This window comes from Megalobrama amblycephala, linkage group LG5, assembly GCF_018812025.1.
Source record: "Megalobrama amblycephala isolate DHTTF-2021 linkage group LG5, ASM1881202v1, whole genome shotgun sequence".
NCBI classification, from domain to species: domain Eukaryota; kingdom Metazoa; phylum Chordata; class Actinopteri; order Cypriniformes; family Xenocyprididae; genus Megalobrama; species Megalobrama amblycephala.
In genome coordinates, this window is record NC_063048.1 from 26,439,326 (window position 1) to 26,462,322 (window position 22,997).

A 22,997-nucleotide genomic window follows, 5' to 3' on the forward strand; every position below is an offset into this window, starting at 1 on the left:
GTTCTATCAACAATATCATATGATTTTTACATTTACATTAGAAGGTTTGAAATCAGTTTGTGGCAACTTTATATTAATAGAATTTAGTTAAAATTAGCTAAAATGCTGTTTGTTTACAGAGAAATAAACACAAAAAGAAAGAGTATTTTTGTCCCGATACATCTGCCGCTTTCTCCGAAATATTATGTGTAATATAATTATATTTCTTTGACTGACATTAAAAGGCTGAGGTGGGAATGATGATATTCTATCCGAAAAAAAGAGGAAAAATGCATATGAATGTAAATTATACATGTCATCATAAATAGCCTGTAAAGAAGAACAGACAGAAGTAAACACCTCTCCTTGTTGATTTCATTTACTCTCCCATTCATATGCAAAGCTGCTAGTGTGAGCAATGGGTATATTGGCATATTTCTTTTTTTTTTTTTTTTGAGTCACTCACTGATCTCATTTGGGAGGACTGAGGAAAAGGTGCACCATCTCAGTCTCTCACAGCGATAAGTGATATGGAATACAAGGACTGATATGCGAATAAATCAGACGCCTCATAAATATTTATAATGCTGCTTACCTGCTCAATTAATTTACAGATTTAAATGCCAAGGAAACATTTTGAATTTCTCTAGCAGTGTGCATTTGGTTGATAAGGGATGAGTTGCAAAAATTTGATTTTGTTTCCTTTCGTTATCTAAGATTTGATAACAGCTCTGAAATTGTTTGTAAATTTGTTTATATTTTGGACTGAGAATAAATAATACATCTGTATAGGTTCTGCATTATAAACATCTGCATTTTATAATGATTTGGTTCCCTGCTATGAATAGATTTTAAAAATTCTTAATTCATAAGCCAGTCTAGATATTTACCTGTGCATAAACCTAAGAACATTTTATTGTTAAAATGTATTAATTATTTTCTGCATCTCCAGACCCAAATAGAACTTTGACATGTCTATATGATTTCAAATAATCTAGTAAAATGATTAAAATAGCAAGCAACAGTTTGCTCTTTAGGGTAAACAGCAATCATTCTATAAATGTAGGCATGAACCATTAAAAGCACTTGTTCATTGGACAGATGGCAACATCAAAATGTGCTCATCTTACAACATTAGCATAACCGAAGAACCAAAAATATCATTATTGCTTCCAGTACATCAACATCATTTTTCACATGGATCATTAATAATGCAAATAAAAGATTGCAGAAGAATCTAATTTAGCTCATGGCGTGAGCTTCATTCAAGCCGTCTGCTGCACTCAGGTATATTAATGAACAGAAATGTTCAGAATTTACCAAAAGCACACATATTTGTACACAAAATACATATCAAATGCCAAATAAGACCTGTTGTATATGGCTGTTGCATATCCATATTTCTGTAATGTCAGCAGCATGGTAATTCTATTTAGTAAAGCGTTTGCGGGGCATCGATTTGCATTATAATGCGATGTGGCAAAGCTTATTAAGTATTTGCAATAGCTAGTAGTGCTTGATTTCTCTAAATAAGACAGAGTTGGTGTTGTTGGGCAGAAGAGGGTCAAGGTAGGTTCAGCATGACACCCTGTGGCAACTCTGCTCCAGTGCAGCTTGAGTTCTTTAAACTATATAAAATATAAACCAAAATGTCTTTTGTACAATCAGTCTTAATTATACATTGAAAAAGATTTTCTCCCTCATGTAACAATTTGACTAATAATGTTAGTAATACACAATGTAATTTTAAATGAACATTGATTTAATGCAAGTCACAGCAATACACAAAGCCTTCAGGAAAAATATACAAACATCTGAGGAAAACTTCATTATGTAATATGGATTTTTTTTTTTATATATACTTTTTTTTTGACAGATGCCTCAGGATGGCTTCAAGAAGCTTTGTTAACACTGCTCACAACCAGTGTTAAATATGTAATTATGTGCTTTATGGTTTGTTTGGATCGACATCAATACATCAGAAGTCAAGGAACTATATTCGTAAAGTAGAACAAACAAACAAGACAAAGAATTTGATGCTCATATATTATTTATTCCTTTTAAATATTTTCCTCTTATAATATACATTTCTATCTTAAATAATACAAATGCGCTGTGCTAGATCTATTATTTCAAAGAATGCCCAGTACTTCCATGCTGCACTGAAATATATATATTTGTATAGACACGCTCGCCCACATACACACAAACAGCCATTCATCAAAGGAGCAAAGAGCTTGGAATTCATGGTCAGTTTTGTATACAGAGGAATGAACGTAATCCTCTCCCTCTCTCTCTTCATTTTGGTACACAATATGTTGTATTTGCCATCCAGAACATTCTGCTAGAGAAGTATACATTTCAAAAATACGCAATTTTCACACAAACAGCAACCATTAAGGAGTCTACTCAACCACACCGCCAACCAAAGCAAAACGATCTCTTAAAATGTTCCGCGAAACCGCTATGGCATTAACACGTCTAAACTGGCTTATATGACGCTAGGAGATAACGTTAACTGAGACAAAAAACAAAACAAAAACAGAACGGAACGGAAGATCAGGACAAGATTATTATTTCACTTCTGTTTTTGTATATTTTGGTATTTATTTATAACCATTAAGGAGTCTACTCAACCACACCGCCAACCAAAACAAAACGAGCTCTGCTTAAATGTTCCGCGAAACCTCTATGGCATTAACACATCTAAACTGGCTGATCTGACGCAAGGAGATAACATTAACTGAGGAAAAAAAAAAGAAACAGAGTGGAAGATCAGGACAAGATTATTTCACTTCTGTTTTTGTATATATATATATATATATATATATATATATGCAAAGGCCGAAGTCGTATCTTCATATCTCAACTTCATCACAATGACATAATTACTCATTACTTCCGACTGATTAACATTTACTCATAATGTGAAAGGAATGGTTTTAAGAATACCTCAACAAAGCACATCTGAACTTAAAAAAGGTTGTTAACCTAAGACAAATAGTCTTTATGTAAAGAAAAGAAAAAAAAAAAAAAACAGGTCTCCTCAGTCATCAGAGGTTGACCTTTTTAGGAGACCTTGTGAGTACAATACCACTCTTTAACTCATCCATCTTATGTAAAGTCCTCTTGTTTTTGATTCTTGAAAAAGTCCAAAATAGGGAAGTGTGAAGGTCAGCATAGTGCGATCTTATCAATGCTTTTTAGCATGGATAACAATGTGGTGCAAAACAAGCAGGCCAAAAATGTGAAGAGGCTTAAGGGAAAAACAAAACCAACCAACCAGTATTTCTTCACATAGCAGACTGTCAACTATTTAAAGGCACAAACAGACCATATAAAACAGCTTTCTCATATCATAATTAGCGATCTTGTAACAAAACTACCATGTAGGACGAGAAGCAAAGGGCACACGTTGAAAGCAGGCCTGTGCGCGCGAGATAAAGTTTGTCCATTCACATTTGTAACTAACAGTTAGCGAGTTCTCTCATATCTCTTTGTACACGTACAACAAATACACAGTATTTTCCTGCATTGGAGATCAGTAGCAGGTGACGTTTGGAACTGAGTCAAACTGCTGACTCGGTGAATGAGAAGTTTTAGTGCAAACTAATGGAGTTGCGAAGGTGGATGTTAAGGAGTGGCGTGATAACCTTTGGTTTGCTGGGAAGGCAGAAAACGGGAAAACTCGGTGTAGGATATAAGGCAAGTCATGATGGGCGACGGGAGGACGAAAGCTCATTACACATTGGTCAGAATGGCAAGTTGGTTAACCAAATGCATTCTGGGATATTTGGTCCGCCACAATAAATCTGTGATCCCCCACACCCTGTTATGACGACTGAATGAATGATTGGCCAGTGTGCTGTGGATCAAACTGATTGGTGCCTCCTAAAAGATGGAGCTTGTGTTCAATTTATCTAAAAATAAATATTTTTAACCTTCCATCTACAGATAATTAGTTTAATAAGGGTGCGTTTACTACCAAAAAGAGAATATTAGAGCTCTATTCCATAATTCAAGGTCATTGTTAATGTACCTGCATTAATTTTTCTTCTTCTTTTTACACTCATTCAGCAAATATAAAAGATAACTGCAAAAATAAATACTCAAATTCATGGAGTGAAAAATCACATTTTGGCGATCGGTACCTTTGAACTCAAGGTAGTTGTGCTCAGAATGCCGTTATATAAAGTCACAAGGGATAATAGCTGAAAGAAACTGGTAGTTTTTTCAGGAGTGCTACACCGAGAGCATTTATCCTAAAGGAAAAAAAAAAAAAAAAAGGAAAACAACAACAATTCCCTAAAGACTTGTGGCCATCCAGTTGATAGGACTTTGATTGTGTCATAACGTTTTGGATTCTGGTTTCAGTGTATGGCTCCATTCAGACCTACTGCAGGTTTTTCAGCAGACGGCCGTAGCGGAAGTCGTAAACGTGGCGGCAGACGAACACCAGGTCGGGATCGATGTCGTTGGGCACGCAACGATGAGCTGGAATTACATAGTCGGAGGGAGGGACCAGGGGGCTACGTCTGCGTAAGCCCTCCTCATGACACTTCACCAAGGCACAAAATCTGAAACATTAAAGATCAGATCAAATTTGTAGAAAGGAAAGGAGGTGATGATACATTTGACACTTGCAATGAGGCGATAAATACGATCGCTTACCTACAGTACTGTGCTAATGTCAACACATAGCACTTATCCTCGATACATGCCACACTGTTTTCATCCTGATGCCGAGATGCGAAAATCTCATTCTGGAAAAGTTCACGCAGCATTAATATTTTACATTCAACTTAAGGGAATTCATGCTGTAACTGTACTAAATAAATACTGCAACAAATACCATGTGAAATAAAAAATACAGATACATATTGAATCAAATGCATGAAGGATGGAAGATGCAGGCCTGTTAAAATGTTCAATATTCCCTTCATGAATTATAATAGATATAATGTGTTTGGGAGTGCTGGGAGTCATTTGTTTGTCCAGTGTCCCTATTTCAGTAGTTTACTGAACACAGGAAACTTGTGCTGCCTACTTCCTCTATGAAACTCATAATCAAAGGAAGTCAAATGTTGACATTGCTGGTTCCCGGAGGACCACACTGCTGTGCCATGAGCAATTCTAGACTCACCTCACAGTGCATGCTGGGATTGCGACCCCCCTGAGTGTGCTCTGGGCGGTAGTACCAAAACAAGCTCATCATCAGCTCCCCTAAAAGAAGGATTCAAGTATTGTGAACTCTTCTGCGACTTTCATTGATGTATTAAACCGCATTTCCACTGAACAATTTGTCCCAGGAACATTTTTCCCAGAAACTTTTTCACCCCAGACCTGTTGCTGTCTGCGTTTCCATCGCGATCTAAAGTACCGCGAAGATTAGGCAAATTAGTCCGGTGACGTAGGACTGTGTGCAGCTTTCCAGTTCTCGCTGGATTTCGTCCTCCACATAGAAGCTTAATAAAGCCTGAACCTCGTCGTCGGTCCATCGGCCGTATTTTTTGTTGATTCGAATAGCAATTTGCACGCACCGCAACAGACTTTTAAAAATGGTGGTTGAAATAAAATGCTCCGTGGGTCAACCAATCAAAATGCTGCATGAACTTAAAGGGTTAGTTCACCCAAAAATGAAAATTCTGTCATTAATTACTTACCCTCATGTCGTTTCACACCCATAAGACCTTCGTTAATCTTCAGAACACAAATTAAGATATTTTAGTTGAAATCCGATGGCTCCGTGAGGTCTGCATAGGGAGCAATGACACTTCCTCTCTCAAGATCCATAAAGGTACTAAAAACATATTTAAATCAGTTCATGTGAGTACAGTGGTTCAATATTAATATTATAAAGCGACGAGAATATTTTTGGTGCGCCAAAAAAAACTAAATAATGACTTATATAGTGATGGCCGATTTCAAAACACTGCTTCAGAAAGCATCGGAGCATAATGAATCAGTGTGTCGAATCAGCTGTTCGGAGCGCCAAAGTCACGTGATTTCAGCAGTTTGATTGTTTGACACGCGATCTGAATCATGATTCGATACGCTGATTCATAATGCTCCGAAGCTTCCTGAAGCAGTGTTTTGAAATCGGCCATCACTAAATAAGTCGTTATTTTGTTTTTTTCGCTTTATAATATTAATATTGAACCACTGTACTCACATGAACTGATTTAAATATGTTTTTAGTACCAAGATTACTGAATTAATCTTTTAGTACCTGAAGATTAACGAAGGTCTTACTGTGTTGAACGGCATGAGGGTGAGTAATAAATGACAGAATTTTCATTTTTGGCTGAACCAATCAGCATGTTCAGCACCCAAGTTACACCCCCAAAAGTTCCTGAACTTTGAAAAAGTACTACTTCGTGAGCAGGGACTTTCTGAAGGGGAAATTTTTACCTGGAACTTTATTTAGACCGTGGTTCCTGTGGTCAAAACACACCGAGAACCACCCCAAAGTCCCTAGTTCCTGGGAAAAGTTCCTTTGGTGGAAATGCTCTGTGAAAATAGTGATTAGAGGAAGACTTACCTGACTCAGGGTCTTCCCAGAAGGCAGAGACTTTGGCCACATAAGGCAGGGACTTCTTCCTGGGACCTGAGCGCAGTAGCACGGTGTCTCTGACCTTGATCACCTCTCCATCTCTCTGCACTCCTTCATAGCACCTGCGCAGGGATGTTGATTCCTCGCCCTTAAATCAAATGAAAAATACAGAGTTCTACATTTTCTCTCATTATACACGTGTAAGACTTTTAAAAAAACCTTGAAACCAGCCTGATTATTTAAAGCTTTTCTTATGATAGATTAATCAAGTAGTGGGTGGGTTGGGTTGTCTGAATGACTAGTCTCTAAACGCATTTAAAAAATTGCACTAAATTTTACTTGACACACTGTCTTACAAATGCAACATGGAGTGCTGTATACGACTGTGAAAGAGGTGCCTGAAAGGAGATTAATTTTTAAAGGACCCTTTAAATAGGTGCTTACCATAAAAACTGTCTATCAGCTCAAGCACAGCATGCCGTTAACATGCTAACTGAGAGCACTACCGCTAAAAATATCTAAACTAATATATGGATTTAATGCTGAAAAATTTCTACACTACCATTCAAGTTTTAGGTTAGATTTTTTTAATGTTTTTGAAAGAAGTCTCTTTTGCTCACCAAGGCTGCATTTATTTAATCAAAAACACAGTAAAACAGTGAAATATTATTACAATTTAAAAATGTTAAGCTTCACTTTATTTTAAGGTGTCTTTGTTACAGTGTACATGTACTTAATATAGGGTTAGGATTAGGGTTTGGTTTGGTTTAGTTGCTTGTAATTCTACATCATTTATAGTTATTACTAGAGTAACTACATGTAACATTTGTAACAATGACACTGTAAAATAAAGTGATACCAAATTTTGTTTCCATTTACTTTAAAACGTAATTTTTTCCTGTAATTTGTATTCAGTTTTGTATTTCTGTGGCAAAGCTGTATTTTCAGCAGCCATTACTCCAGTCTTCAATGTCACATGATCCTTCAGAAATTATTCATTGGTGACCAGAAACATTTATTATTATCAAACCTTGATACATTTTTTTTTTTCAGGATTCTGTAAAAGTAAAATTGACCGTCACTTTTGATGAACTTAATGCATCCTTGCTGAATAAAAATTACCTTTGAAAGTATATATGGAAATTTTGCACAGATACTGATGATACTAAGAGTAAAAATATATCTACCATGATTACACAGTAGAGTCTTTCATTAATTAAAATGACTTGTTTTTAGTACTCTATTTGGCAAGGGTAAGACTAGTATCCAAATTCCTATAGAGCAGCCCAAAGACTTAGTAAAGACATGACTCAGCAATGTGATGGATTAAATAGATCTTCCACTGAATCCTGAAATGCTGTGTGTAAACTTTACAGAAACTCTCATTTAATACAGATGTCCCAGTTCTTAAAGACACTAAAATGGAGAATAAAACAGCAGCATGATGCAAGTGTTTTTTTTTGTTTGTTTTTTTAAAAACACAACCGCTCATTGTCTTAGGTTTGCCCACTGGCTATTTACAATATGTTGCTTGTTTAAAATACTTGTTTGAAAGTACCTCACTGGAATTTAATAATCATGTCCTTTCCAATGAACGCAATACAATGTTTACTACTGACATTTTGTAACAGCTGTTCTAAGGAAATTGCCTGGGGCATCATTTTGTAATTTGCCAGGAATAAATGCAACATCTTTCAATGAATCGCTGCTTTAAGTCTTGCTCTGGGCACCTATATGTCTTTTTTAGGAAACTTGCAATACACCGGTCTGTGTTGACACCATCCCAGGACAGGGCAACTCGAGTACGTACCACGATGAATACTTCCTTTTCTGTTGCCACACCAACAGGCAGCCAGCCGTTTGTTGCCCGGCGACGGCTGATCTTAGGCTGCTTGGCAGAGCCGCTGCCATGGCCTGCTCCCAGCTGGCCATCCTTAATGTGGGGGCAGACAGCAGAGTCCCGCACCCCAGAACGAGAGCCACTGGGCGGCTTGGCCCTCTGAGGGCATTCCCGTCCCACTCTAATCTGCACCTGGGGTCGACTGGCGTCGGAAAGAGGCGTCTGCAGGTGGGGCACTGACTGGGTGGGTGGAGGCACACTGGAGATGGGGCAGATGGACAGAGGCATGGCAGAAGGCATTGTGATGGATGAGCTGTGGTCATCCAGAGGGTAAGAGTAGTCTTCTACAGAGTGGAGAGAGCAAAAATCATTGATTCATAAAATGCTCAACATGCATTTATGATGATAAACAAACACCATATTGCATGTAATACAACACAGCAGACTAATGCAGTCATAAATGAGTCAGTGTGCCAGATGCTGCGTGGTCAGATGCAAAGCTAAGAGCCTGTAACCACAATTATATACAACCTTGAGGGATTGGGTTTTATGACAGGAACTACATATCAATTTAGAAATGTAGAAACATAGAGGCACTTGATTATTAATTCATAATTGAACTTCCAACAAAACAATGACAGTGCATTATCATTTCAATAACATTCAATTGCTGTGATCCAAGGGTGCCGTAAAGGTTGTGTGGGCAAAAAAAAAACGCATGAACAAATTTCAGAGTGGATGAGCCAATCTTGGGAAACCTCCTGTCAATTGTCTATGCAGTTCCCATAGTGATGAAGAAATTTGAGGTGTGAGCCTGTACATGTGATGCATTCTTCTGGTAATGCATAAAAAGAGACAAGAAATGTGCATTTTTTTAACCCCAGAAATTAAATTCTGTCACGATTTGTTCCAAAGCTGTACTTTTTATCTGTGGAGCACAAAAGGTTAATTTTTTTTCTTCATGTCTTGATCTTTCTTTTTCCCCCCATACAATGATAAGTTCATTGTGACCACAGACTCAAGTTCCAAAAAATAAAACAAAGCACACACAGTACGTTTCATCCACTAAATAATTCCTTATGATTAAATTTTGTATGGAAAAGGATATGCATTTGACACGACATGAGGGCGAGAGAATATATTTCATCACTGGTTGATCTATCTCTTTAAAATTGAACTTGTCTAGAAATGCATACTTGTTATTTTTCATGCATTACCCAGAAGAATGTATTTTTGGGTGAACTATTTCTTTAAACTGGATGTGGGACTAACTGTGGGAAACGAATCTGTGAAACTACAAGAAATGAAAAGTGCATAGCTGGGAAATGTCAAATTAGGAAGAAAATCCATTAACTTAGTTTGAATACAATTTTAAGTTTTATACTTCATAAATCGCCAGATGTGCCAGATGCTGCGTGGTCAGATGCAAAGCTAAGAGCCTGTAACCACAATTATATACAACCTTGAGGGGATTGGATTTTATGACAGGAACTACATGTCAATTTAGAAATGTGAAAACAGTGAAACACTTGTTAAACTACCAGAAATCAAAAGTGCATAGTTGGAAACTGTCAAATTAAGAGGAAAAAACATTAACTTTGAGTACAATTTTAAGTTTTATACTTTAAATTTAAATAAACAACAAAGAACACATACATTTACTGATAAAACGTATCAAAAACATTGACATTCTGATTAAAGAAAATGTGTCCCTCACTCTATTGCTGCTTGAACCATCTAATATTCAAGACTTTCAAATATTTTCTAAATAAAATCACAAGTCTTCCATTTTTAAATTAAATTGAAAATCTTGTGAGGCTGCTGAGATTTATTTTCAGTCATTTAAATACGGTTTAGTCTATACGCATGGTCAAATCAGCACAGGGTCAGAGGTCAGTGAGTGAAGACACTGAGTGACTTATCTGAAATCAATTATCTCTTTTGAATTACTGTGTTACTAGCCAATTCACCATTGCAAAAAAAAGGGAAGAGGAATGACTCTTTAATAGCTGAATAACAAGTCTGCAGCCAGGCTGACTCCTTCAGGGACCTCTCGTCCAAAAGATCAGGGCTATCAGCCCTATCACCCTACCCGTCCCTGAGGTTTGACATCAATGAATAGCAAATCTAAAAAATCTAATAGAAACAACAAGCGTAAATTGAACACCAAATCTGACCAAATCAAACAGCCCTCAGACTAAGTGCACACAATGACATGAGGTTGGAGTGGTAATCACACTCTGTCTACACAAATAATGGATAACAATACTTAAGATAACCCTGTTCACAGCGCTAGGTCTCTGCGGATCGAGTCTGGGTAAGCGTGTAAGGAAAAACGCAGTCATTGTACATTCACTCAAGCATGAAGTGTTGCATTATTGGAGGAAAACTTCACATTTCCCTGCAGTATATAGACAGCTTTAATAAATTTGCACTCTCCTAATACTCAGTTTTTAGCGCACACATTATCGACCGGTTCAATAAAGCACTTTGTGTATGTGTAAAGCTTTGCACTCTGCAAAATTACACAATTTCCACATCCGTTTAATAGCAAACCAAATATATCAACTTTACAGTAATACTAAAATGCCTCTGCTTTCCTTGTTTGTCTTGTCAAGGTAAAAGTCATGCTGTACCTAAAGAGAAACCCACAGAGAGTCAGATTACTGTCTCATTAACGGAGATTACGGCGAGTGAAAAATTACATTGTATAACCCAGCCGTGTAGTTAAAAACCAACAAGGGAGCATGTCTGCGGAGGTCTCCGCCTGTGCCGAGGTTCACAGGCGGCTGCGAGACCGCAGCTGCCACCTCACAATGAACAGACAGTTCAAGTCTCCTGCCAACAAAAATAACCAGCACCCTCCCCACCTGTGGCAATTACTCATATGCAAACCAACAGACTGCAGGGAACATGTCACAGTGACGTGGCTGGGGAAGGGGATTTCATTTCATTTGTCTCCTACTCCTACTTTTCACAAGTCCTTGATGCAACCTCGATGGGGTTTCTCTTGACACCTTTTAATGTCACTGTATTTGTTGTGTACACCTTTAGACCTTTAGATCAATCAGTTTAGAGACTGTGTGCGCTCATTCATAAAGACGTCTACTGCTGAGACTGGGTCAAGGCTGAGGATACATACATGGTATAGTAGAATGAATGTGAAAATCACTCCGGAGATACATTTTACATCTAGTCCAATGTTCTCCTCCAGACAACGTGTATAGTCATGAACACACATATATGTATACTGTGCGTGTTATTAATTTAAAATAAGTGTTTTCTATTTTAGTTTATTTTAAAATGTAATTCATTCATTCATTCATTCATTCCAGTTTTTAGAGTCACATAATGCTGATTGCATTGGTGCTCAATAAACATTTCTTATTATTATCTGAATAAAAGTATCTTTCAAAAAAAAAAAAAAGAAAAGTTTACATTAAAAATGTTCCTAATGTTCCATTAACAAACAAAACACAACTTTGTCCATAGCTTTAAAGTTTTCAAAGGACATCTTTAAATCACTAAATTATAAAGGATAACATCATCTTTAAGGGATAATAAATTCCCTTTTTCTTACAGTTACATTTACTCATTACTTGGTACATAATAGGATTAAGCATGGTCAAATTTAAACCTAAATTAACCTTTAATATTACAACAAAATGTATATTTTAGTCAACCTTATTGCACTTCCTATCGGTTGGGTTGTCTGTTTGACGTGCATATCACTTGCTTTATGAAGTACTTAAAGTTTAACATCGTCTTGCTTGCTTGCAGTTTCTTAAATGTTATCAAATGAAGCCCTACTTAAATATAAACTGTGGCACAAGGGCTTTTCACACTGTGCTTAACCCTGGGTTATCATCGTTCTAAACACCGTTTTTAACCCCGGGTTAAGGAGCGTTTCACATTTGTAATTTAGAAGCGGGTCAGCACCTTTTTTTACCCAAACTTCTACAGTGTGAAACGATGCGGTGTTAGAATGTTATAACTAGATGCTTAGCAACCGACAACCAATCACGTGCCTTATATTCACGTGCTTTGGCCAGTCACTGAAACACCGCTGGATGTATAAACGGTCGTTTCTGCGTATGATAGGAAAAATGTTACACAGCAATGAAAAACTTGACAATTGGAGTGAAGAAGAGACCGTCTCATTCTTACCTTTATAGTTCAAAAAGTTCACTCAGAAAAACTTGATATTACAGTCAGCAATGTGTAATATGAGGACGCGCAATGCTAGAGCCTTTATATAAACAGGTCACGTGCTGCGTTTTTCCAGTCAGTAACACTGACACCGCAAATATTCAAATAGGTCTTTAGCTCGGGGTTTAGGAGTGTGCAGTGTGAAACGGCAGTTTATGAATACAGGATTAGGTCAAAGGATTAACTGTAAACCCCGGGTATAGTATGAGCAGTATGAAATGTGAATTACAATAACCCAGGATTCTGTTTATCCGGGGTTTAGAATGACCCAGGGTTAACCATTTCAAGTATGAAAAGCCCTACGGTTTACCAATTCTCACTCTCTCCTCCACACTTCAATCACAATCACAAGAACAGAAGGCAAACTGTGTCAAGTTAAAAAATTATCAAACATCCTAGGCCTGTTTCCACCTGGTATTAAGATGCGCTTTGGTCGATCGGATCACAAGTGGACGACGCTAAATACAGGTGTAAAACGTTTTGAGCTAGTCCACTTTCAACCACTTCCAGAGGTAGTCAAAAACGCATTCGACTAGATTGTTTTCATATTGGAAATGCTCATGTGGTTGAATGCGTTCGAACAGCCACGAAAGACCGGCCTACTCTCCGCCTACTGACCTAATGCATAAACAGGGATTTAAACTTTGGTGGCTGAAGACCCAAGTTTGGTTTGAAGACCAAAAATGTACCAAGCACAATGTTCTCTCACCATTCCTGAGCAGAAACGAAAGTGGCTGCTCTCCGTATGTTTTTCCGTCATCTCAGGGCAAGTTCATATGTAAACTGCACGAGCTTATTTTGTCTATTATATTGAAAGATCTGAAAAAAACCCTTACATTTGCCCGCCTATAGACCCTCCCCTAAAAGAAATCAGGACAGAAGTGGTTGAAAGTGGACAAAAGGGATGGATTAAAATACCAGGTGTAAATGAGTATGCGTCTCCCTCATCCACTTGTGATCCGATCGACCAAAACGCATCTTAATACCAGGTGTAAACAGGGCCCTAGTGGATACAGTTATGGAGCTAGTCGGACAAAGGGTGAGACATTTTTTTCTTTCATTCCATTTCCCATCCTACCTTTTTCCATTTTGTGCATGCAGCTGGAGCATCCTGCATTGTACGAGCAGCCCCTGCTAGCGATGGGTTGCGTGGGTCTGTAGGCATAGCTGTTGAGCCTGCAGGCTTCTCCGTAGCAGGTGCCCACAGAATTACAGTACGCCGGATGAGGGATCCCTGTAGGATGGGAAACCGAAGAGGGCAGCAATTTTGGTCTCTGGACCCCACTAGTGCGCATCGCCAGCGGGGGTACGGACGAGGGCGCGTGGCTTCCTGGATTTGAGCTTACGGGAAGCGCCGGAGTCCCGTGATGGGCAATGTGCACATAGTACCCAGGGTAACAGGGATAGGAATGGGCACCGATGGGCATAGCTGGATGTGTCAGCGTGTGAGGGGAAGGAAGAAATCCCTTCAGAGAATGTTCATCGGTTTCCGGGAAGGTTTTCTGGCCGAGGAACAGGGCTAGTCTATGGCAGTACTCCACTGATCTCTCCTGGGAACAGCAGTAATATGATTTCACATCAGTCTCTGTTTTCTCTTCCTTCACAGGCTTCAGGGGAAAGCTGAGCATGGATCTGCACTGATATCTGGGGGTAATAAAGCCATGGCTTCCTGTGCTCCCGTCCCACAATGCCTCAGTGTGGAGGGCTTGTTTCTCGCAGAGGCTGCAGCATTGGTGCGCTACTTTTAACTTGGACTGACAGGCCAAATTGTGCTGCTGTTTACGTGATTTAGACTGTAGCGGTTTCCCTCGCACTCCTCCGCCAGTCGGTTTGCCATCTGTTTTACCTCTGCGCTTCACTCCAGAGGACGTGCTGGTCAGCTTGAGTAGGGCGGCCGCATTTAAACCGGCCAGGCGCTTGGGAGCAGGACTGTTTAGAGTCTGTAGATCAATAGCGCCAGCCTCCGTCTTCGCTTTTTTGTGGTTTCGACATTGTTCCGACTCTCCGGTACATGTGCGTTTTCGGTTGTCTTGGACTTTTCTTGAACAATCATTATCTTTCGCTGTGTCTTTAGAGAGAGAAGTGTCTCCTTTTGTCTGTTGCTGCTTTTTTGAGAGTTTTGATGCCTGTTGGGGGTCCTCTCTGTCCAACAGCAGACTGTTAACGGCCTCTGCATTCAGAGAGGCCAGCCGTCTCTGACGAGGTTCAAGGACGAATTCTGTGTATAAGGCAGATTTATCCGGTTTCACTTTGCTTTTTGGTTCGGGCGCTGACCGGCAAGTCTTACATGTTTTCTTGCGACACTTGCAGATTTTCGCCTTCACCTGCATTTCCTTCTCCTTGCCCTTCATGCTGTTCCTACACGTTTCGCTCTCGTCCAAGCGCGTCAGTACGACACAGCAGTTAAGCGCGCTCACTTCACCCAATCCATGTCGTCCCCTGAGGGGGTACAGCTTCCGGTCTCTCTCTGTGCTCTTCCCTTTTATTTCCTTAACTTTTCCTCTTTGGGTAGAGCATTTTTTAGCCTTCTTTTCTGGCCAAGTTCTGTCCATAGTTGTCTGACAGCTCACCTGGTCCGCAGATTCACTCTTATATCCACATAAAGAGTTCCTCTGCCGTGCATGGGTCATCACACTCTGTCATGCAAAACCTATAAAAGAAAATATAAAGCATTGTTAATTACCAATTTTCAAAGCTGTAACTGCTATGATTAAATATATAATGTGTACAGGAAATTAGGGATTACATAACCTTTACTAATTAATATTAATGCAACGACCATGTAAACTAAAGATGAAAAATCAGCACAAATGTGGCCTTATGTGCCACCCTAATCAGGTTTCTGTTCTGGCAAGAGTCTAAAGATTTTTAATTGGGAAGGGACAAACATGATTACTAAACGGCGTAGGTGCAATAAACTATTTTTTAATGAGCAAATGTCGTTTTGGCCTGTAAATTCACACAATGCATAACATTCTTTTAATATTTTATGTTAGCAGGCTAGTTACACTTCTGAGATTTGACCTAAATCATTCCTTTAGCACATACTGGCGACACAGGCTTCAAGAACTGATTATATTCGACTCTAATAGACCTGGAACACTGCCATAATTAGCCTATGTCCATTATTCAAATGAATGAAGAAGTAATTGCTAAAACATATACAGAGAGACCACAAAACGTAATATTATGACATTGTGTGTTATGATTGATGTGATAGTACCACCATGTCTGAAACTTAGGTCAGCTATTCTTATTTACATATTGCATTATTTAAAGGGATATTTCACCCAAAAATGAACATTCTGTCATCGTTCATTCACCCTTGTGTTGGAAATCGTATCACTTTCTTTCTTCTGCAAATTACAAAAACATGTTTAACATGCCCTTTGTCATGTAAGTACAATGACTGGACCTTTCAATAGCTTTAAAACAACATGATAAGTAACTTATGACAGGATATTGCTTTAAGAGATACAGTGACACCTGATCTGTAAATCTGCTTCTAATAGTTTCTTAAATGTGCCCATTAAATTGTTGCTCTCCAAATAAAACAAAAGTTTTATTTAGAATTTTGTGGTACATAAAGTTAAATACTTATAAACTCAAATGTCAGATGACAAATGAATGCAACAAATATTCAAACACATCAATATTTCCTCACTATGAGAAGATCTTTCTGATGACATCCTGGAGATTTAACATGTCCAACATGTTTCCCCAAGACCTACTGATTAACTGAAAGGCAAGTCAGGGGGTCAAACACACACAGAGACATATGACAGTAATTGGGCTCCATATGAAACTTAACACTAACTGACACAAAACACTAACTGCTTTGACCTATTGACAAGTTCCTCTTTCTTTAAAAGGAACAGAAGTCCTTGAGGCTTTCCAGCTGACTCTGAAGTTAGCTATTATTAGTCAAAGACATCTTTTAATCTTTGATGCATCGCTTTAGTTTAAATATGATTTTGAGTTTTATGTTCTGTATTATTAGTATCACTGTGCTCCACCATGAAAGGCAGAGGAGCTTTGAAAAAGTATGAATGCTACAGGCTTGCTTGGATTGTGTGAAAAGATTCATTTATTCATGTGCTCGGTTATTAAGTTTGACAGCTGCTGTATTCGAATCTCCATCTGTCAAATAAAAGAGGTCATCATAACCATCAGTCAACCTCAGACGCATGCAGTGCTCTCCTTTACAACGCATAGAGTAAGTTCAGCACCCATGAAAGAAACATTTTTATGTTTCATACTCCCAAAACCACACTGGACACAAAAAGGGATCTACAATAATTGACAACTGTAGCATTCTCTCATTTCAGCAGCAATCCTCTTCAGCTGTCCTACTGCTCAACCATTTAAATTCATTCAGCCGTGCCAGATAAAAAGGGGAATCATTCCTTAGTCCTAACCACAAAAGGGACTATGTTAACTGAACAGGTTATGCTAAAAGTAAAATATCCAAACATACACATTTACAGTAGACATCAATATTTATCTTTACAATATTATTATTAAAATATTCATTATGTAGCTTATATTAAGTTTTGTTGTTGTAGTCTAATGATTACCACTGTATAATCATTAAATAGTTAAAAATATTAAATATTGGATTTGGTTATTAGATTGTATAATATACATGTAAAACAAACATCTAAAAATCTCCAATTTACGAAGAATCAGCATTAACACAGAAAAAATAAAAATATAGGATGAAAGCATACAACTTCTCTTCTGTTGCTTTATAAAGTTATTTAAAGATTACAGCAATTACAACCTACAGTGTGTTCACAAATGTTAAAAGCTTTAAGTGCCACTAAAAGCTAAATCAACAGTCTGTAATTCTTTGAATGTCACAAGTTATTGATCTGGAGAGATGTGTGGCTCATAAAATAATACACTAACTGCTGGTCATGTCCAATTGAGTGACACAACACAAACTCTCCAGTGGAAGGTAGCTGGAGGATGAATTTTTGGCACGATGTTGTGGAAAATTAGAGGTTCCCTTTCTAGTTTCAGGAGGGGTGAAGGGAAATGGGCTACTGCCCATAATTAACCACCATTCCGGGTGTTTTTTCGGGTTGAGGCATCAGCCCGACTTTCTGGCAAATAACTGGATAGCCATCTGGCCTTTCGGGCGTAAAACGAAAACGTTAAAGATAATGTATGTATCCAGTGCGCGCTTTAATAGTGGGGTTAATGCGGTTTAACGTGATATCTGACATGAAGAGAGGAAATAAGTTGTTCTTTCCTTCGTGCAATTTGAAATTCACCCCTCACTGTACACAAATTTAGATGTTGTTCTTTTTTCCTCCTACACTGCAGATACGGAGAAGGGGAAGGTGTGGATTTGGAAAAAAACTGAAAGAAAGGAGGAAGCACATCAGAGTGAAATGTACAGCGCGATTAAAGTAATCCGGGATAAAGGCGGCAAGCGCGTGCTGGAGGTGTATGATGATGAGAGGAGCTCGCGCGGCTCATAGGGCGTATCACACACACTAAAAAAACAGCGCTGTTCGCCTCACATCCTACGGTTTCTGCCACCGCATACCTCCCAACAGCGAAACCGAACCAGCACGGTAAACTCGAAACCGAGCAATTAATGTCAGTGCTGAAAATGCCACTAAACGGCCAACCGTGAGAATCAAACGCCGAAGCGTGTAGCGCTCGGTCGGTCCCTGCCGAAATCTCCGAGCTTCGCGATGGTATCCTGAGCACGATGAAAGAACAGTTTTCGCAAGTCTAACTAAAAAGCGTCTCTCGAACCGAATTCATACAGCAATGATTACGAATCATGTCATATTTCAGGCTATTTCCCCACCAGAGAGAGAGCGCGCAAGAGAGCGAGCGCGAGAGAAAAGCGCATAACCAAGATAAAACAGATTAGTAATCCTTCATTTACCTCGTCATCCACTCACTCCGCTGAATTCCCGATCAAATAATCACATTCCGCGAGCAACGAGGGTCCTGTTGTTGGGCTATTACAACAATATCGATGTTCAACAGTGAAATGAAACGAGGGGAGCACACAGCTGACAAGACACGTTTAATCGGTGACCTACTTCCGAAGTAGCGTGCTGCTCGAGATAATATTCATGCGCTGCATTCGTGAAAGCCGCTGCTGCGCTGGGACGAGGTCTCGTTGGCATCACTCAGGTAGTTGAGTGATGAAAAATGCAAAAATGACAAGCATCTGCTGAGATTTAGACCCCCTTCGCTCCGTAAAACTCACTGTTGGTCAGTGCTTGGTCTCACGCAGTGAGCAAGTGCCTTGGATCAACAGCTATTACATAATGGACAGCCTTGGACTATCTCATCATCAGCAATACTCAGAAACTAGATAATGAAATAATTGCCAAAGGGAAAAAGTTTGCATGAGGTTATCTGAGCTGTCTAGGCACCACTTCTAATTTTAAAAGATTATAATTGCTCACATATAGTGCTATTGATTCCTTTATTCCTAATACTTCCAGGAACAAGCCCTACTTCCCCATTCAAATCTAATTCAAACTGGTTGGTTTTTGACCTTCTCATTACAGAATGTTTGTCAAGCCTCTTTAATGTGAGATGCATGTGAAAACCTCAGGCTAATATAAATAAATTCATAAATTACACTGTAAAAGCACTACAATCCTATTTTATGGGTTTAGAACACAATTTTAACTGAATAATGATTTAGTGTCCCTAAATGTTACTTAAACACTCACTGATGTTTGTTTAAAGAACACACCTAAATGCCTTTCATTTGCATAATGTTATAGATTTATGGATTTCAGTTTGAGAAAAAAAAGTGTTGCTATGTTTAGTTTGTTCAGCACTACTAGGCTACTTCCACATAATTAGTAATAGCCCCATAAAACAAAACTAAAACAAGTCAAATTCACAAATAATGTTTTGTTAAACAACTTAATAGATTGAATAGTGTGTTAGACAATAATAAATTCAAAATCTAAATTTCCAACATACACTCTAAGAAAAGTCCATAATATAAGGAACTTATTTTACTGTATTTTAAATTACTGCATTCATCATTGCATTGTGTTTATTTTAGGGTTGAAGGAAATGTTGCCAAACTTGATGGAAAAAGTACTGGTAATCTTCAGCCAGGATATTATCTGTTTTTCTAGAGAATTTTTTCTTACGATAGACTTCTTACTTGTTCCACGAATTCCAATATGAACTGAACTGGCAAAAATGTACAAGATGTTAATGTCTTGAAAAGAAATTAAGGTTTTTGAGGAAAACATTCCAGGATTTTTCTCCATATTGTGAACTTCAGTGGGGCACACTGGAAGGTCCAAATTGCATTGAGTGCAGCTTCAAAGGGCTCTAGACTATCCCAGCCGAGGAATAAGGGTCTTATCTAGCAAAACGATCGGTCACTTTCTAAAAAAAAAAAAAAAAAAAATGTATATACTTTTTAACCACAAATGCTCGTCTTGCACTGCTCTGTGATCCGCCGTGCATGACGTAATCACATTAGAAAGGTCGTGACGAAGGCAGAAGTGCCGCGATAGGGTGAAAAACTCTATAAAATCATTCAATATTGTTGTTTTACCTTTTATTTTATAATGGCCGTTTGGCTTAATCTTTGCACGTTCGCTTTGTAGACACTAGACCTGTACTTTCACCTATGTCATGCATGACCTTTGTAAAGTGATTACGTCACGCGTGGCACATTGCAGAGCCAGTGCAAGACTGAAATTTGTGGTTAAAAAGTTTTAATTTTTAAATTGTTTTTAGAAAATTATCGTTTCGCTCGATAAGACCCTTATTCCTCGGCTGGGATCGTGTAGAGCGCTTTATAGCTGCACTGAAACTGCAATTTGGACTCAATAATAGAAGAATGAAGGAAAATGGAGCAAGACCACACTGTAAATTGATGAGGAAGAAGGCCTATATCAAGTTTTACAGCTGCAGCCTGATCTCCTTGTCAAACGAAATACTATTTTTCTAAGATATAATACAGAAGTAGGATATTTACACTCAGCTTTAAGTTAGATAAACAACACTTAATGATTTAAGCTTCACATACACAAAAGTGTGAATGTAATGAAGATATGTCTTAGAGAAGTGGCTGTGGATAAATATATTAGTTTATATTATTATATAATAAATATAATAGTTTACATACAGTTAAGAATACACTTGGGTGTGAGTATATGAAGCTACAAAGTTGATATGCTTGAGAGCTCTTTGAGCAATCCATAATGATAATCATGTATAGATAGAATCAGTACAGACATAGGAGGACAAAAGCTTCAAGGTCCTACAAAGCTTAATCTGAGAGAGAAACGTCGCAAAATACTCAAAAGCTTCTTTTTTTTTTTTTTACATATAAATTGATGTTTAATACCACTCAGAAAAAATGATGTTTAATTTAGGAAAAATGAATGGAATTTGCATACTTAGACCAATAAGCTCAACAGATCAAACAGATAAGCACTTCGAAATCTTAATAAAACTTGCTCGAGGCCAGATCTTAACACACACAATGAAACATCAATTAGGATCTTCTGCTCTTCTTCCTCTGAGGCTGCCATGTCTCATATAAGAGTATCAAATAGACATTGTTAAACGGACCCTAAAATGTCTGGTTATCCTGTTGATTATGCAGTTTTAATCAGGGAGCCTTTAAAACACACACTGCATGTGGCAGGATGGCAAACACAGCCTAAGCTATTACATACATTTTAGCAATAAAAAGTGGGTGGAAATATTAGACCCTACTAACAAGCCCATTAGTATCTTGAGTGGAAAAAGCTTTAGAAAGTGAAATTTTCTGCTTTACGAACCAATCATGATAAAAGCAAAGCAAATGTCTGTGTCATCTCAAATTTCTGTCTGTCTTTTAAAACAGAAAACTAACTAAAAACAAATGAACAGAGGTAGCAATTAACACTGCAAGCAAAGCTCATTTTACACTGACACAAGCTCACAGCATAAACCTCAAAGTAGAGATGTTTTTCCAGCAGATCAGCCTTCAGCTTGACCTTCTCATGAACGCGAGTATCTTACGCTACTATGCTGATTTAACGAGAGAGAGAAAAACATTTGAAATAGGCTATTTAACTCACATAATTCAGCCTCATTTAACAGATGCTCACTGCTTTTATAGATCAGATGGTAAAGCAAAGCATTATGATTAAAGCTTGGTATGTCATTGATGCCAACATGAGGAAATTACTCTTTTGAATTTCCCTACGAAGGTCGATAAAGTTCTGCCTAGACAATTGGTAAACACAATTCAAATACAAAAAAATAATTGAAGTTTTAATTTAAATTATTGATAATTTAAGTAGCCTAACATTAGTTTGTTTTAGTATTTTTCTATGTGCACAGGTGTTGAGGTTATACTTGAGTGGCTACTATTGTACTTTTTGCCCCTGTATATCCAAATACTACAGACTACATTATTAAGCCTGCTTTTCAAATTTACATGATAGGAGTTACACATCAGCTGTTATGAGAACTACAAAAATGCTCAAAAGAACCCCTTCAAATGAAGCTCTGTCAGCTCAGGTGGCCATGAGCACACTGGTACCATGGGTTCATTTGCACACTGGCATTTGAAAAGCAGAGAATTCACTGACAAGAGGCTGAAAAAGCGTTAATGTAAACCCACTGCGTCATCACACCAAGAGTGCAGAGGCACAGTCTGATACTGACACTAACTTGTCCAAGAGTTCACTGTCCACTGCGCGGCCTTCTGCCAGTTTAGCGACTCGGAGTAACCAATTTACTCCATTTCAATGCACTAAAGTGAAGCTTTTGGATAAATTGCTTCCTAAATTTGCTTCAGCTGCTCCTCTCTGATAACTTCCCCATCAATGCAAGATTTGTAAGTATACTGTATAATTGGTATATACTGTGTATAGTGGCATTCACGGAAGAGATTGAGCTGTCATGAACTGCCAGACGTACTTAGCAACGCTCATTTAAATCAAAGATTAATATACCTATTTTTACATTTTATGCAGGACTTAATAAAAACATCTTTAAAAAGGAAAGCACAATTAAATGAGTGAAATCATTGTTTATCAAAATTCAGAGGAGTTTTACAGGTTATCTATAAAGACCAATAAAGCCCCAACCAGTTCTGCTTCTAAAAGCAATTATTGTAGAGAAAAAGCCACTTTCAGATAAATTGATTAAACCAAAAGAATGGCAAAGTGAGCACTGAGCTTTCAAGCTTTACTGCCTGGATACGGCTGTAAGCTGCCAGTGGATCTCCTGTTGATGACAAACGCCTTTTGCAAAGACTATTCTAATTTTGTTTTGTTTACTTTTTAGATAATTAGCATTATTACTGTTCATTACTGCAGATTTTAAAATGATGTTTAAACAACAAACCAATAAAACAATGGAGCATCTCTCGAACACATGTGGGATAGAACAGATTAGTTACAT

At 38.1% G+C, this 22,997-nt stretch overlaps 1 protein-coding gene across 3 annotated transcripts in view; it reads right to left on the reverse strand.

The window, feature by feature from the left end:
* Positions 1 to 2,011: 2,011 nt before the first annotated feature.
* Positions 2,012 to 22,997, reverse strand: part of bahd1 (bromo adjacent homology domain containing 1) — a 38,203-nt gene continuing 17,217 nt past the window's right edge. The window contains exons 1-7 of one of the 3 annotated variants that reach the window (XM_048191579.1): positions 18,650 to 19,569; positions 13,660 to 15,231; positions 8,343 to 8,716; positions 6,521 to 6,680; positions 5,123 to 5,202; positions 4,651 to 4,742; positions 2,012 to 4,556 (exon numbers count right to left, since the gene is read on the reverse strand). In XM_048191579.1, coding sequence (XP_048047536.1) covers positions 4,373 to 4,556; positions 4,651 to 4,742; positions 5,123 to 5,202; positions 6,521 to 6,680; positions 8,343 to 8,716; positions 13,660 to 15,211 — 2,442 coding nt within the window. In that variant the 5' untranslated portion in view covers positions 15,212 to 15,231; positions 18,650 to 19,569 and the 3' untranslated portion in view covers positions 2,012 to 4,372. The other 2 variants (XM_048191578.1, XM_048191577.1) reach the window with 2 other exon arrangements.